Source organism: Octopus sinensis, linkage group LG27, assembly GCF_006345805.1.
Source record: "Octopus sinensis linkage group LG27, ASM634580v1, whole genome shotgun sequence".
Classification (NCBI taxonomy): domain Eukaryota; kingdom Metazoa; phylum Mollusca; class Cephalopoda; order Octopoda; family Octopodidae; genus Octopus; species Octopus sinensis.
In genome coordinates, this window is record NC_043023.1 from 14169077 (window position 1) to 14184076 (window position 15000).

The 15000-nt window shown below is 39.5% G+C and overlaps 1 protein-coding gene across 3 annotated transcripts in view; it reads left to right on the top strand.

Annotated features, from left to right (window-relative positions):
* Positions 1 to 12445, top strand: part of LOC115225330 (mesoderm-specific transcript homolog protein) — a 40430-nt gene extending 27985 nt beyond the window's left edge. For all 3 annotated transcript variants that reach the window (XM_029796279.2, XM_036513953.1, XM_036513952.1), the window contains exons 9-12: positions 656 to 754; positions 6681 to 6757; positions 7676 to 7736; positions 12233 to 12445. In XM_029796279.2, coding sequence (XP_029652139.1) covers positions 656 to 754; positions 6681 to 6757; positions 7676 to 7736; positions 12233 to 12356 — 361 coding nt within the window. In that variant the 3' untranslated portion in view covers positions 12357 to 12445. The remainder of the gene's footprint in view (positions 1 to 655; positions 755 to 6680; positions 6758 to 7675; positions 7737 to 12232) is intronic.
* Positions 12446 to 15000: the final 2555 nt, after the last annotated feature.

Genomic DNA, 15000 nt, shown 5'->3' on the forward strand with positions numbered 1-15000 from the left:
GGTAGAATGTGTTTATAAAACATCGTTTTCTCTTGGCTTTATTGAGAAAATTCTATAGTTTGTAAGATATTTCTTGTTTTTTTTTTCTGCAATTTCAACCAATCAATGATGTCTATTGAGGTGAAAACATTCTGTGTTTGTATGAATATGTCCCTTGTTTAAGAAACAGATTGGGTTTATTTACATTTCTGAAGAAAAAAAGATATCCTCCCCCCCCTCCAACCCTAACCCTAAAACAGATTGAAATGCAAAAGATAGATTCTAGGATCATAATTATGGGTGACAATTTCATATGACACCGCTAGAAAAAACTGCCGTTCAAACCGAAAAGATCCCTTTTTTTTATTGATCTTACCATCACGGAACAATACACTATATATATATATCATCATTTAGCATCCGTTGTCCATGCTGGCATGGGTTGGACAGTTTGACCAGGGTGGCATGCTGGAAGGCTGAACCAGACTCCAGTCTGATTTGGAATGGTTTTCTATGGCTGGATGCCCTTCCTAATACCAACAACTCCAGTTAGTTAGTGATTCCAAGGGTTTACACTTTCACCATCAATAGACACTTTCTGATACAACAAATTTTTTCAAAAAATTCTTTTAAATATTAAAAAGAACCTATATAAATGTCTGTGTGTCTTTTGCAGGTTTTCTGAGATTTTTGGGACCAAGAAACCATCAACAGATGAACTTTGGGACTTTTGGGTGGTCTTTGAGCATAAACATGGCAGTTCTGTCAGCAGTGAGTAAGTGGTCATTCCTTTGATTAATTATGTGTTATAAGAAGCTTGCTTCCCAACCACATGGTTCTGGGTTCAGTTACATTGCGTGGCACCTTGGGCAGGTGTCTTCTACTATAGCCTCAGGCCAACCAAGGACATGTGAGAGGGTTTGGTTGACAAAACTGAAAGAAGCCCATCATATATATATCATCATCATCATCGTTTAACGTCCGCTTTCCATGCTAGCATGGGTTGGATGGTTCGACCGGGGTCTGGGAAGCCAGGAGGCTGCACCAGACTCGAGTCTGATCTGGTAGTGTTTCTACAGCTGGATGCCCTTCTTAGCGCCAACCACTCCGTTAGTGTAGTGGGTGCTTTTTACATGCCACCGGCACAGGGGCTAGAGGAGGCTGGCAATGACCGCAAACGGTTGATGCTTTATACATGCCACCAGCACGGAAGCCAGTCAAGGCGGCGCTGGCATCGACCGTGTTCAGATGGTGCTTCTTACATGCCACCGGCACGGTGCTTCTTATGTGCCACCAGCACAGGTATCACAACTACAATTTCCATTGATTTTTATTTTGATGTTGATGTACTTGACTCAATAGGTCTCCTCAAGAACAGTGGGTTACTCTACGATCTAAGGTTAGCACAGCAGGCCGTCCTGCGAGCCATGAACTCACTTCATTTGTCGGGTCTTCGCAGTCACAGTATGTCTCCAGAGGTCTCAGTCTTTTGTCATTGCCTCTGTGAGGCCCAATGTTCGAAAGTCATGCTTGACCACCTCATCCCATGTCTTCCTAGGTCTACTTCTAACCCGGATTCCTTCCACTGTTTGGAAGTGGCACTTCTTCACACATCTCTCCTCATCCATCTGTTGTACATGACCATACCAGCGCAAACATCTCTCTTGCACACCACATCCAATGCTTCTTATGCCCAACATTACTCTCAGGGCGCTTACAATCTGTCATGTGTGCACCGCTGACATTACACATCCAGTGGATCATGCCAGCTTCATTTCTTTCAAGCCTACGCATGTCATCCACTGTCACAGCCCATGTTTCACTGCCGTGAAGCAAAGCACGGCAGTTCACACACGTGTCGTACAATCTACCTTGAGCAAGACACTTTATTTCATGTTGCTCCAGTTCACTCAGCTGGCAAAAATAAGTTGCATCAGCCTTGTCACATTCTGTATCACACTAAATCTCTCTGAGAACTACATTAAGGATATGCATGGCTGAGGAGCGCTCAGCCACTTGCACATTAATTTCACGAGCTGGCTGTTCTGCTCATCAGATCAACTCAAACTCATCATCATCATCATCGTTTAGCGTCTGCTATCCATGCTGGCATGGGTTGGACGGTTCAACTGGGGTCTGGGAAGCCAGAAGGCTGCACCAGGCCCAGTCTGATCTGGCAATGTTTCTACGGCTGGATGCCCTTCTTAACACCAACCACTCCATGAGTGTCTCTTGTCATAACTGACATGGTGCCAGTTTATAGATATATATATATATGTTTGAAGAACAGGTTAAGGGTTATGGACAGAGGGACCAGCTGCCTGTGAAACAAGCTTATAGTGATATGGTGATCGAATGTATGTGTTGTACAATTTTACCAGCTGGAGCAATGTGGAATAAAGCAAAATTGAGTTGTACCTGTAATTCAAAGGGCCAGCCTTGTCACCTTGAGTGTCACATTAAATCTCCCTGAAAAATACCTTTAAGGGTATGCATGTCTGTGAAGTACTCAGCCACTTTCATGTTAATTTCATGAGCAAGCTGTTCAGTTGATCAGACCAACAGGAACCCTTGTCATAATAACTGTCAGGGTGCCAGTTTATAGATTTATGTGTTTGAAGAACAGGTTAAGGGTTATGGACAGAGGGACCAGCTGCCTGTGAAACAAGCTTATAGTGATATGGTGATCGAATGTATGTGTTGTACAATTTTACCAGCTGGAGCAATGTGGAATAAAGCAAAATTGAGTTGTACCTGTAATTCAAAGGGCCAGCCTTGTCACCTTGAGTGTCACATTAAATCTCCCTGAAAAATACCTTTAAGGGTATGCATGTCTGTGAAGTACTCAGCCACTTTCATGTTAATTTCATGAGCAAGCTGTTCAGTTGATCAGACCAACAGGAACCCTTGTCATAATAACTGTCAGGGTGCCAGTTTATAGATTTATGTGTTTGAAGAACAGGTTAAGGGTTATGGACAGAGGGACCAGCTGCCTGTGAAACAAGCTTATAGTGATATGGTGATCGAATGTATGTGTTGTACAATTTTACCAGCTGGAGCAATGTGGAATAAAGCAAAATTGAGTTGTACCTGTAATTCAAAGGGCCAGCCTTGTCACCTTGAGTGTCACATTAAATCTCCCTGAAAAATACCTTTAAGGGTATGCATGTCTGTGAAGTACTCAGCCACTTTCATGTTAATTTCATGAGCAAGCTGTTCAGTTGATCAGACCAACAGGAACCCTTGTCATAATAACTGTCAGGGTGCCAGTTTATAGATTTATGTGTTTGAAGAACAGGTTAAGGGTTATGGACAAAGGGACCAGCTGCCTGTGAAACAAGCTTATAGTGATATGGTGATCGAATGTTTGTGCTGTACAATTTTACCAGCTGGAGCAATGTGGAATAAAGCAAAATTGAGTTGTACCTGTTACTCAGAGGGCCCTTGTCACACTCTGTGTCACTCTAAATCTCCCTGAGAACTTACATTAAGGGTTTGTGTGTCTGTGGTGTACTCAGCCACTTGCATGTTAATTTCATGAGCTGGTTGTTCTGTTCATTAGATCAACTGAAACCCTTGTCATAATAACTCACAAGGTGCCAGTTTATAGATATATATATATGTGTTTGAAGAACAGGTTAAGGGTTATGGACTGAGGGACCAGTTGCCTGTAAAACAAGCTTATTGAGATATGGTGATCAAATGTATGTTGTACAATTTTACCAGCTGGAGCAATGTGGAATGAAGCAAAAATGAGTAGTACCTGTAAATCAGAAGGGTCAGCCTTGTCACACTGAATCTCCCTCAGAACTATGTTAAGGGTATGCGTGTCTGTGGAGTACTCAGCCGCTTGCACATTAATTTCATGAGCTGACTGTCAATCGGAGGATTTTAATTCAAAGCTTATGAAAACAAGACATTTGTACTCAGAGCCAGAGCTGGCTTCACCCAGGTTGGTAACGAAAGGGTTATGGTAGTGCTCCAGCATGGCCACTGTCAGATGACTGAAACAAGTAAAAGAATAAAAGAATATGAATTCCACAAATTGCAAAAATTTTCTGAAAATTTGTATGAGTGGCTGTGTGGTAAGTAGCTTGCTTACCAACCACATGGTTCCAGGTTCAGTCCCACTGCATGGCACCTTTGGCAAGTGTCTTCTACTATCGCCTCGGGCCAACCAAAGCCTTGAGAGTGGATTTGGTAGACGGCAACTGAAAGAAGCCCATCGTATATATGTATATATATATATATACTAGCAGTATCGCCCGGCGTTGCTCGGGTTGTAAGGGAAATAACTATATAAGCATTTTTAGAGAGTTATAGCCAAAAAATGCATTAAAAATTGAAAAAAAATTAAGGTAAATATTTTTTAAATGGTTGACACATCGTAGATATTTTTAGAGAGTTACTTCCCTTATATAAAAGCGAAAAAAATGCATTAAAATGGAAAAATATAATGGTAAATTTTTTTAAAATCGTAGACTCATCGTAGACACACGCTAATACCCAGAAGGGCTCGATATGAATCACGACTATAAGATACCCGCTTTTGGTTAAACTGCACCGCAAAATGTGGGAGTAGTTAGGAATCTAAATCGTAGGAGACAGACACACAACTTCACTCTTATATAAAGATGCTTTTTTTTTTTCAGTCATAGAGTTAGATTTATGAAGGTCTTCAGTAGAAAATCCTTCGAATTCTGACTCGCTGCTTGATATAATGAAATTCGTATCCATTTTTTGTCAGAATTACAAATTTTGAAAACACAATAGGAACAAATTTCGGAAAAAAATCTCCCATAATTCACGGAATTAAAATTACACTTCGATTTTTGTACAAAACTGTAGTTGAAGTGTTTACGAAGTATAATACGTGTTTTCACGAATGTACTAAAGAGATTTGCTCTGATATTCTCATTTAAATATGAATAGGTAAATTCGGGCGGCTTGGTAACTATATATAAGTGTCGTCTGTTTATACATAAACACTGTTTCATACTGCAATTATATATACATATATCTATATATAATATTATATAATAAAATATATACAGAGTAAAATAAAAACCAATTTACCTTTTCTGTCCTCCGTGTGTCTTTGCAAATGTGTTGGAATGATAAGTGAGTTGTGTTTTTGCGCCTTTTTTACTAATAACAAACACACACGTGTTTGTATGTAGTTGTATGTGTATGTAGTTGTATGTAGTTGTATATGTATGTGTATGCGTGTGTGTGAGGAATGACACACACACACTCACGCACGCACACATGTACATCAATGCTTTCGGAGTGATATGTTAAAATATTGAGTTTTCTCGAATTTTGTCTTAATTGGGGGTGAAATTGAAAGAAATATATTATGGCATGAGCGAATGGAGTACTTTGAAAAATCTTAGGTAAATTCTAATTGAAGAAGTTGTGTGAGGATTAAATGGTTATGTATTTATTTGTTTCTGTTTGCTGTGTTTTTTTATTTTTTGAGTAGTGGTTTTAAACACTTTCAGTTTAGTCTTCCTCAAATCAATCACTCTGTCGCTATTTACTTTCATTTTATTCGTTGCCCACTGTGTGTGTGCGTTTGCGTGTGGTGTAAACCAGACTAAGAAAAGCATTTGACACACACACCAGAATGTGAGTTTTCTGTAAATTTTGCTTAATTGGAGTTTAAATTTTAAAAACTGGACCTGGCATGACGCGATGCATTGTACTCTTAAAAATGCCAGGTAAATTGTAATTGAAGAAATCCTATATTGTAGATTTGTATAACTCCCAAAGGGAGGCAGATAAAATCTGCCTTTTATAATAAGAGATATATATATATATATATATATGTATGTATGTGTGTGTATATGTTTTTGTGTCTGTGTTTGTCCCCCCAACAACGCTTGACAGCCGATGCTGGTGTGTTTACGTCCCCGTAACATAGCGGTTCGGCAAAAGAGACCGATAGAATAAGTACTAGGCTTACAAAGAATAAGTCGTGAGGTCGATTTGCTCGACTAAAGGCTGTGCTCCAGCATGGCCACAGCCAAATAACTGAAACAAGTAAAAGAGTAAAGAGTATTCCAAAAATAAGAAGTCCTGAACAGTTATCTGGGGGCCTTAAACCAGAATACCTCCTCCTGATGTTGTCCCAGACATGTTTTTCATCACTCCACCTGTGGCCATCCAAAATCATTCATCATCATCATTTAGCGTCCGCTTTCCATGCTGGCATGGGTTGGACGGTTCAACTGGGGTCTGGGAAGCCAGGAGGCTGCACCAGGCTCCAGTCTGATCTGGCAATGTTTCTACGGCTGGATGCTCTTCCTAACGGCAACCACTCCGTGAGTGTAGTGGGTGCTTTCTACATGCCACCGGCACAGGTGCCAGACGGGGCTGGCAAATGGCCACGGTCAGATGGTGCTTTTTACGTGCCACCGTCATGGGGGCCAGGCGAGGCTGGCAATGGCCACAATCGGACGGTGCTTTTTATGTGCCACCGGCACGGGGGCCAGGCGAGGCTGGCAACAGCCACAATCGGACGGTGCTTTTTACGTGCCACCGGCATGGAGGCCCGTCGGGGCGGTGCTGGCAACGGCCACAATTGGATGGTTCCCCTATGTGCCACCGGCACTGTTATCACAGCTGCAATTTCCATTGATGTTGATCGATTTTGATTTTGATTTTCATTGAATTCTCCAATTTGTTTTTACACCCAGACTGATGCAGTTTATACCTGAGAGAACACAGTACAAGAAACGGTGGGTGGGAGCACTAGTCAAGACCACTGTCCCAGGTAAGTGCTGCAGCTATCCTTCATTATTTACGCTCTTTGCATGGATTCCTAACAGTCATTTTGTTTTTAGCTATTACTAGCAGTATCGCCCGGCGTTGCTCGGGTTTGTAAGGGAAATAACTATAAAGCATTTTTAGAGTTATAGCCAAAAAATAGCTAAAAAATGCATTAAAAATGGAAAAAAAATGATAGTAATTTTTTTTTTAAATCGTTGACTCATCGTAGACATTTTTGGAGAGTTACTTCCCTTATATAATAGCGAAAAAATGCATTAAAATGGAAAAAAAATGATGGTAAATTTTTTTTTAAATCGTTGACTCATCGTAGACGTTTTTAGAGAGTTACTTCCCTTATATAATAGCGAAAAAATGCATTAAAATGGAAAAAAAATGATGGTAAATTTTTTTTTAAATCGTAGACATTTTTAGAGAGTTAATTCCCTTGTATAATAGCGAAAAAATGCATTAAAATGGGAAAAATGATGGTAAATTTTTTTTTAAATCGTAGACTCATCGTAGACATTTTTAGAGAGTTAATTCCCTTATATAATAGCGAAAAAATGCATTAAAATGGAAAAAAATGATGGTAAATTTTTTTTTAAATCGTAGACTCATCGTAGACGCGCGCTAATACCCAGAAGGGCTTGATATGAATCACGACTATAAGATACCCGATTTTGGTTAAACTGCACCGCAAAATGTGGGAGTAGTTAGGAATCTAAATCGTAGGAGACAGACACACAACTTGACTTTTTATATATAAAGATTTCTAGCAGGTAGAGCTACCAAGCAGTAACTAGACAGCCATTCCGTTATACAGGGTGTTCAGGCTAAATTTGAATAATTTCTGACTCCTTTTTTTCACACAGCCACCCCTACGCCTATATATTTACATATTTATGTCGTTTGTCTGTTCTAGTGACCTTCATCTATGGACCTGCTGACATTATTAATCCTACACAATTCATCACACATTACAAGTAAGTGACAATTTTTTTTACTGATCAACTAGTTGTTGTTTAACACTAGGTCTGTCGTTGTCCTGCAAACCTATAATTAGAGACGTTGTGTGGCGGCGCAATGGCCCAGTGGTTAGGGCAGCGGACTCGCGGTCAGAGGATCGCGGTTTCGATTCCCAGACCGGGCGTTGTGAGTGTTTATTGAGCGAAAACACCTAAAGCTCCACGAGGCTCCGGCAGGGGGTGGTGGTGATCCCTGCTGTACTCTTTCACCACAACTTTCTCTCACTCTTACTTCCTGTTTCTGTTGTACCTGTATTTCAAGGGGCCGGCCTTGTCACTCTCTGTGTCACGCTGAATATCCCCGAGAACTACGTTAAGGGTGCACGTGTCTGTGGAGTGCTCAGCCAATTGCACGTTAATAACACGAGCAAGCTGTTCCGTTGATCGTATATATGTATATATATACATATATATGTATATATATACATGTATATATATACATATATATGTATATATATATATGCATATGTATACATATATATGTATATATATGCATATATATACATATATATATATATGTATATATATACATATATATGTATATATATATACATATATATGTATATATATACGTATATATATACATATATATGTATATATATATGCATATATATACATATATATATATATGTATATATATATGCATATATATACATATATATATATGTATATATATATGCATATATATACATATGTATATATATATATGTATATATATATACATATATGTATATATATATATATATATATATATATACATATATATGTATATATATATATGTATATATACATATATATGTATATATATATATGTATATGTATATATATATATATGTATATATATACATATATATGTATATATATACATATATGTATATATATATATATATGCATATATATACATATATATGTACATATATATGTATATATATACATATATATGTATACATGCTTTCCCTAATATATTTCTTTACTACCCACAAGGGGTTAAACATAGAAGGGACAAACAAGGGCAGACAAAGGGATTAAGTCGATTACATCGACCCCAATGCATAACTGGTACTTAATTTATCGTTGCAACCGACGGAGTGCTCCTACTAGAGACATTGTGTTGTTATTGTTGTGGTTCGATTTCTTCCCCCACTCTGATTCCCTGACCAACCGCATTCTCCATCCTGCTCAACTTCCCTTCAGAGTTTGCTCTGGTACACCATCACTTCCATCTGTCTTCTTTGCCTTCGTCCCAATCACTGCTACTCAGCATCATCATCATCATTTAACATCCATGTTCCATGTTCCATGGGTTGAACAACAGTTTGGCAAGGATCTGATTGATCAAAGGTCTGCAGCACATTCCAATGTCTTCTTTGATGTGGTTTTTGCTGCTGTCTGCTTTCCCTAATATATTTCTTTACTACCCACAAGGGGTTAAACATAGAGGGGACAAACAAGGACAGACAAAGGGATTAAGTCGATTACATCGACCCCAGTGCATAACTGGTACTTAATTTATTGACCCCGAAAGGATGAAAGGCAAAGTCGACCTCGGCGGAATTTGAACTCAGAACGTAGTGGCAGAAGAAATACTAGGCTTACAAAAGAATAAGTCCTGGGGTCGATTTGCTCGACTGAAGGCTGTGCTACAGCATGGCCACAGCCAAATAACTGAAACAAGTAAAAGAGTAAAGAGTATTCCAAAAATAATGAAGTCCTGAACGGTTATCTGGGGTCCTTAAACCAGAATACCTCCCCCTGATGTCCCAGACATGTTTTTCATCACTCCACCTGTGGCCATCCAAAATCATTCATCATCATCATCATCGTTTAGCGTCCGCTTTCCATGCTAGCATGGGTTGGATGGTTCAACTGGGGTCTGGGAAGCCAGAAGGCTGCACCAGGCAGCAAGCTGGCAGAAACGTTAGCACGCCGGGCAAAATGCGTAGCCGTATTTCGTCTGCCGTTACGTTCTGAGTTCAAATTCCGCCGAGGTCGACTATACTCGAGGATTTACGGTATGCACTTCAGAAAAGGAAAAATTTGTTTAATATTTAACTTGGTATAAATACCCCTATAAATATGAATATATCATTTTCTCAAATTGCAATATAACTGAATCAAAATATGCTTTCCCTAATGTTAACCATTTTACAGTGTAGACTACATACATATATAAATTAATATAAGCAGTTATAAGGCGGTGAGCTGGCAGAATCGTTAGCATGCTGGGCAAAATGCTTAGCTGTATTTCGTGTGCCGTTACGTTCTGAATTCAAATTCCGCCTGGGTCGACTTTCCCTTTAATCCTTTCGGGGTCGATTAAATAAGTACCAGTTACACACTGGGGTCGATATAATCGACTTAATCCGTTTGTCTGTCCTTGTTTGTCCTCTCTGTATTTAGCCCCTTGTGGGTAGTAAAGAAATAGGTATTTCATCCACCAAGGTCGACTTTGCCTTTCATCCTTTCAGGGTCGATAAATTAAGTACCAGTTATGCACTGGGGTCGATGTAATCGACTTAATCCCTTTGTCTGTCCTTGTTTGTCTTCTCTGTGTTTAGCCCCTTGTGGGTAGTAAAGAAATAGGTATTTCATCCACCAAGGTCGACTTTGCCTTTCATCCTTTCGGAGTCGATAAATTAAGTACCAGTTGTGCACTGGGGTTGATCTAATTGACTGGCCTAGTCCCGCAAAAATTTTGTGCCTTGTGCCTTGAGTAGCTATGTGCAATATAAAATTATGAAAGAAACCCCCCCCCACTGCACCATTCAAATGTGGTTGATGCCAGTGCTGCCTGACTGGCCCCCATGCCGGTGGCACGTAAAAAGCACCCACTACATTCTTGGAATGGTTGGCATTAGGAAGGGCATCCAGCTGTAGAAACATTGCCAGATAAGACTGGAGCCTGGTGCAGCCATCTGGTTCGCCAGTCCCCAGTCAAATCATCCAACCCATGCCAGCATGGAAAGCGGATGTTAAATGATGATGATGATGACATATATCATCATCATCATCGTTTAACATCCGCTTTCCATGCTGGCTTGGGTTAGATGGTACCACAAGAGCTTCTTTCACGCTGCCTGCAGTTACCATGCAGTTCACAAGACTATGAGCCCTATGGAAGTTGGTGGCCAGGTCAGCTCTATGCTAAGGGATTAAGGGATCACTATGAGACGAAGGGGTGGGAAGTGGAGCAGATTCCTGTAGAGGGAGCTGCATGTCCTAAACAAAATAGCATTACGTTTTGACTCACCCTCATATGTGGACTGAGTGGAAGAAATAGTGGTATGGGGTGTTGTAGATGTGTCTCATCTGAGTGGGAGAGATAGTGTTGTTAGATGTGTCAGTTGAATGGGAGAGCTAGTGTTATCAGGATGTTCTGGCATTATGTATTACCGTAAATCTTCGAGTATACTCCACCCTTGAGTATAATACGCAGGGGATTTTTAGGGAGCTGTACCTCTGAAAAACCTAAACCTTGTGTATAATACGCACCTCTTCTCTAACTTGAGTTGTACATAATTAAGCCAGCAGCACCCAGTCGAACAAACACTTCCACGCATGTGTAATATAATAATGGTGATGTTCTTAACTGTTATATGGCAATGTAATTATGTTTGCAAATTGTTTTTGTTACATGTTATTCTGTGTTCTGAATACTTCTATTTTAATAAATGTTGCTTACTGCAAGTTATGGTTGATTCTTTTATGACTTCATTGCTTTCAGGCTTAGCTTAAGGGATTTTCACACCCAACATCACAAAATGCGTCTGAATAAACATTGCCGGACAGCAAATAGAGATTCGGACATTGCTTAGAAAATATTTTTCATTTTTAACCTCGTATATAATACACACGGGATTTTTAGGGGGCTGTACTTCTGAAAAACCTAAACCTTGTGTATAATACACACCCCTTCTCTAACTTGAGTTAAGGAGGTCTATATAACGTCCTTGGTTTGTAAAAATGTATACGGTAATGTCCTTTATTATTATTGTATATGTTAGTTAGTTAATTTTTTGACTCAAAAAGCAAAAAGCAAGGCCATGTAGGGGGACATGTAGTTATGTACAGGGTGGTGTTCATGTAAAGAGTTCAGGCCACTTGTGGTCAAGGGAGACTTTGAACATAATGCTTAAGGGATTTTCGCACCCGATATCACAAAATGCGTCTGAATAAACATTGCTGGACAGCAAATAGAGACTCGGACATTGCTTAGAAAATAATTTTCATTTTTAACCTCGTGTATAATACGCACTAGGGATTTTGACCTTTAAATTTTTGGGGGAAAATGCGGATTATACTCGAGGATTTACGGTATACATTTTTTGCTGGACTCTATATTCATATACATGTGTGAGAATGTATATATACATTTATAAATATGTAAGTAATATGCGGATTATACTCGAGGATTTATGGTATTTCGTTTCATTGTGGTGTTTGTCTCGTTGCAGGAAACTATTGCCGAAGCAAGACCTCAGTGTGTTAGATGATGGTGTGGGCCACTACCCCCAGTGGGAGGCCCCTGTTGAAGTGGTGAAGGCTTATAAGAAATTCCTGAAGAAGGTCATTTCATGAAGACTTTCTCAACATTTTTTTGCATTCACAGAAGAAAAATACAAAACACAACAATAAACAACAGCAATAATAATAATAATAATAATAAATGATAATAATAAACATCTTGCTCAAGAGACGTTAAATTTAATTAAATTTAATTAGTCTCATAATTGATTATGCTAATGATTATGATTCATATAAAACACTCACACACACACACACACACATTCTATTCAACCACCACACACACATTTTCTGCTGTTACCAACCAATAAACTCACACACAGAATATGCAATCACCACACACACACACACACACACATGCACACACACACACACACACATGCACACACATACACTCACACACATGCACACACACACATACTCACACACACATGCACATACACACACACATTCTTTTGCAATGGTTCTCAAATGTTTTTGTTACTTTTTTTATTTTTTTATTTTTATTTTTATTTTTATTTTTATTTTTATTTTTTTGTCCCCCACTCGTGGTTCCCCTTTTCTGGACCGAATCAAAACTCTGATGCAACAATTTGTGTATAAAGTAAAAAAAATAATTTGAAAATTAAAAAAACAAAAAAAACATGGTATTTATATATTAAACAATAAAAGAAAAAACTATTATTAATTAATTGTTCTCTTCATCATCGTCATCATCATACGTTTTCCAGCTTGAAATGTGGTATTACTCTTTTACTTGTTTCAATCATTTGACCGTGGCCATGCTGGAGCACCACCTTTTAGTCACGCAAAGGAGACCCCAGGATTTATTCTTTGTAAGCCTACTACTTAGCAGTTCGGCAAAAGAGACCGATAGAATAAGTTAAAGGAATGTAAACACACCAGCATCAGTTGTCAAGCGATGTTTGGGGGGGGGGGGGGCAAAAACACAGACACACAAACATATACACACACTTGCATATATATATGTATATATATATATGTGTGTGTGTGTGCCAAATGTCAACCCAACAGAGGGATCAGCTATCTGTGTTGACAGTTCCTTGGTAGTTAAGGCAATTAGAAGCATGAAGACGGGGAAAGCCCCAGGCCCATCAGGGATCACTGCAGAGATGCTCAAAATGTCTGGTAGTGTCGGCTATAGCCTAGTCACCCGTATAGTTAACCAGGTGTTACACGAAGGAGTCATACCCAATGACTGGTGTAGCAGCACCATAGTTAACTGCTACAAAGGTAAAGGTGACGCTCTAGATACAAATAATTACAGAGCTATCAAGCTGTTGGATCAGGTAATGAAGGTTACGGAGAGGGTCATCGCCCAACTAATTAGAGAGAGAGTTATTTTAGATGAGATGCAGTTTGGATTCGTGCCAGGGAAAAGCACCACTGATGCCATATTCCTGGTAAGACAGCTGCAGGAGAAATATCTAGCCAAAGATAAGACATGGAGAAAGCCTTTGACAGGGTCCCCCGATCCCTTATCTGGTGGTCAATGAGGAAACTAGGGATAGATGAATGGTTAGTGAAAGCTGTGCAAGCCATGTACAGAGAGGCTGCTAGTAAGGTGAGGGTTGGCAACGAGTACAGTGAAGTATTCTGGGTAGGGGTCCACCAAGGTTCAGTCCTCAGCCCCCTTCTATTTATCATAGTCCTCCAGGCGATAATGGAGGAATTCAAGACAGGATGCCCCTTGCAGCTCCTCTACGCTGATGACCTTGCTCTAATTGCTGAGTCACTATCAGAACTGGAGAGGTTTCAGGTGTGGAAGCAAGGATTAGAATCGAAGGGCCTTAGAGTCAACCTAGCTAAAACCAAAGTCCTAATAAGTAGGAAGGTAGACAAGTCACATACGCCTTCAAGTAGATGGCCTTGCTCGATCTGTAGAAAAGATGTAGGTAGAAACTCTATAAGATGCACCAAGTATAAACTATGGACACACAAGAGGTGCAGAAATGTCAAGGGAAGGCTAACTAGGAAGATAGTTTTTTTATGTGGCAGATGCTCAGGAGCAATAAACACTGAAAATGCTCTGAGACCAACTTCTGCCACATTCCAGGGAGAAAAACTAGAAATAGTTGATAACTTCTGTTACCGAGGTGACCAAGTCAGTAGCGGGGGTGGGTGCGCTGAAAGTGTAACTGCTAGAGTAAGAATAGTCTGGGCAAAGCTCAGGGAGCTCTTACCTCTGCTAGGGACAAAAGGCCTCTCGCTCAGTATTCAGAATACATATGTACGTACATACATATATACGCACGTACATATGTACATACGTACATATATATGCACGTACATATGTACGCACGTACATATATACGCACGTACATATATACGTATGTACATATATATGTACGTACATATATACTTACGTATATATGTATGTGTATATATACATACATATATACTTACGTATATGTATATATATATACGTACATATATATGTATATATATATATGCATATACATATATATATATATATATATATATACATATGTATATTATCATCATCATCATCATTTAACGTCCGTTCTCCATGCTAGCATGGGTTGGACGGTTCGACCGGGGATCTGGAAAGCCAGGAGGCTGCTCCAATCTGATCTGGCAGTGTTTCTACAGCTGGATGCCCTTCCTAAAGCCAACCAGTCCGTGAGTGTAGTGGGTGCTTTTTACGTGCCACCTG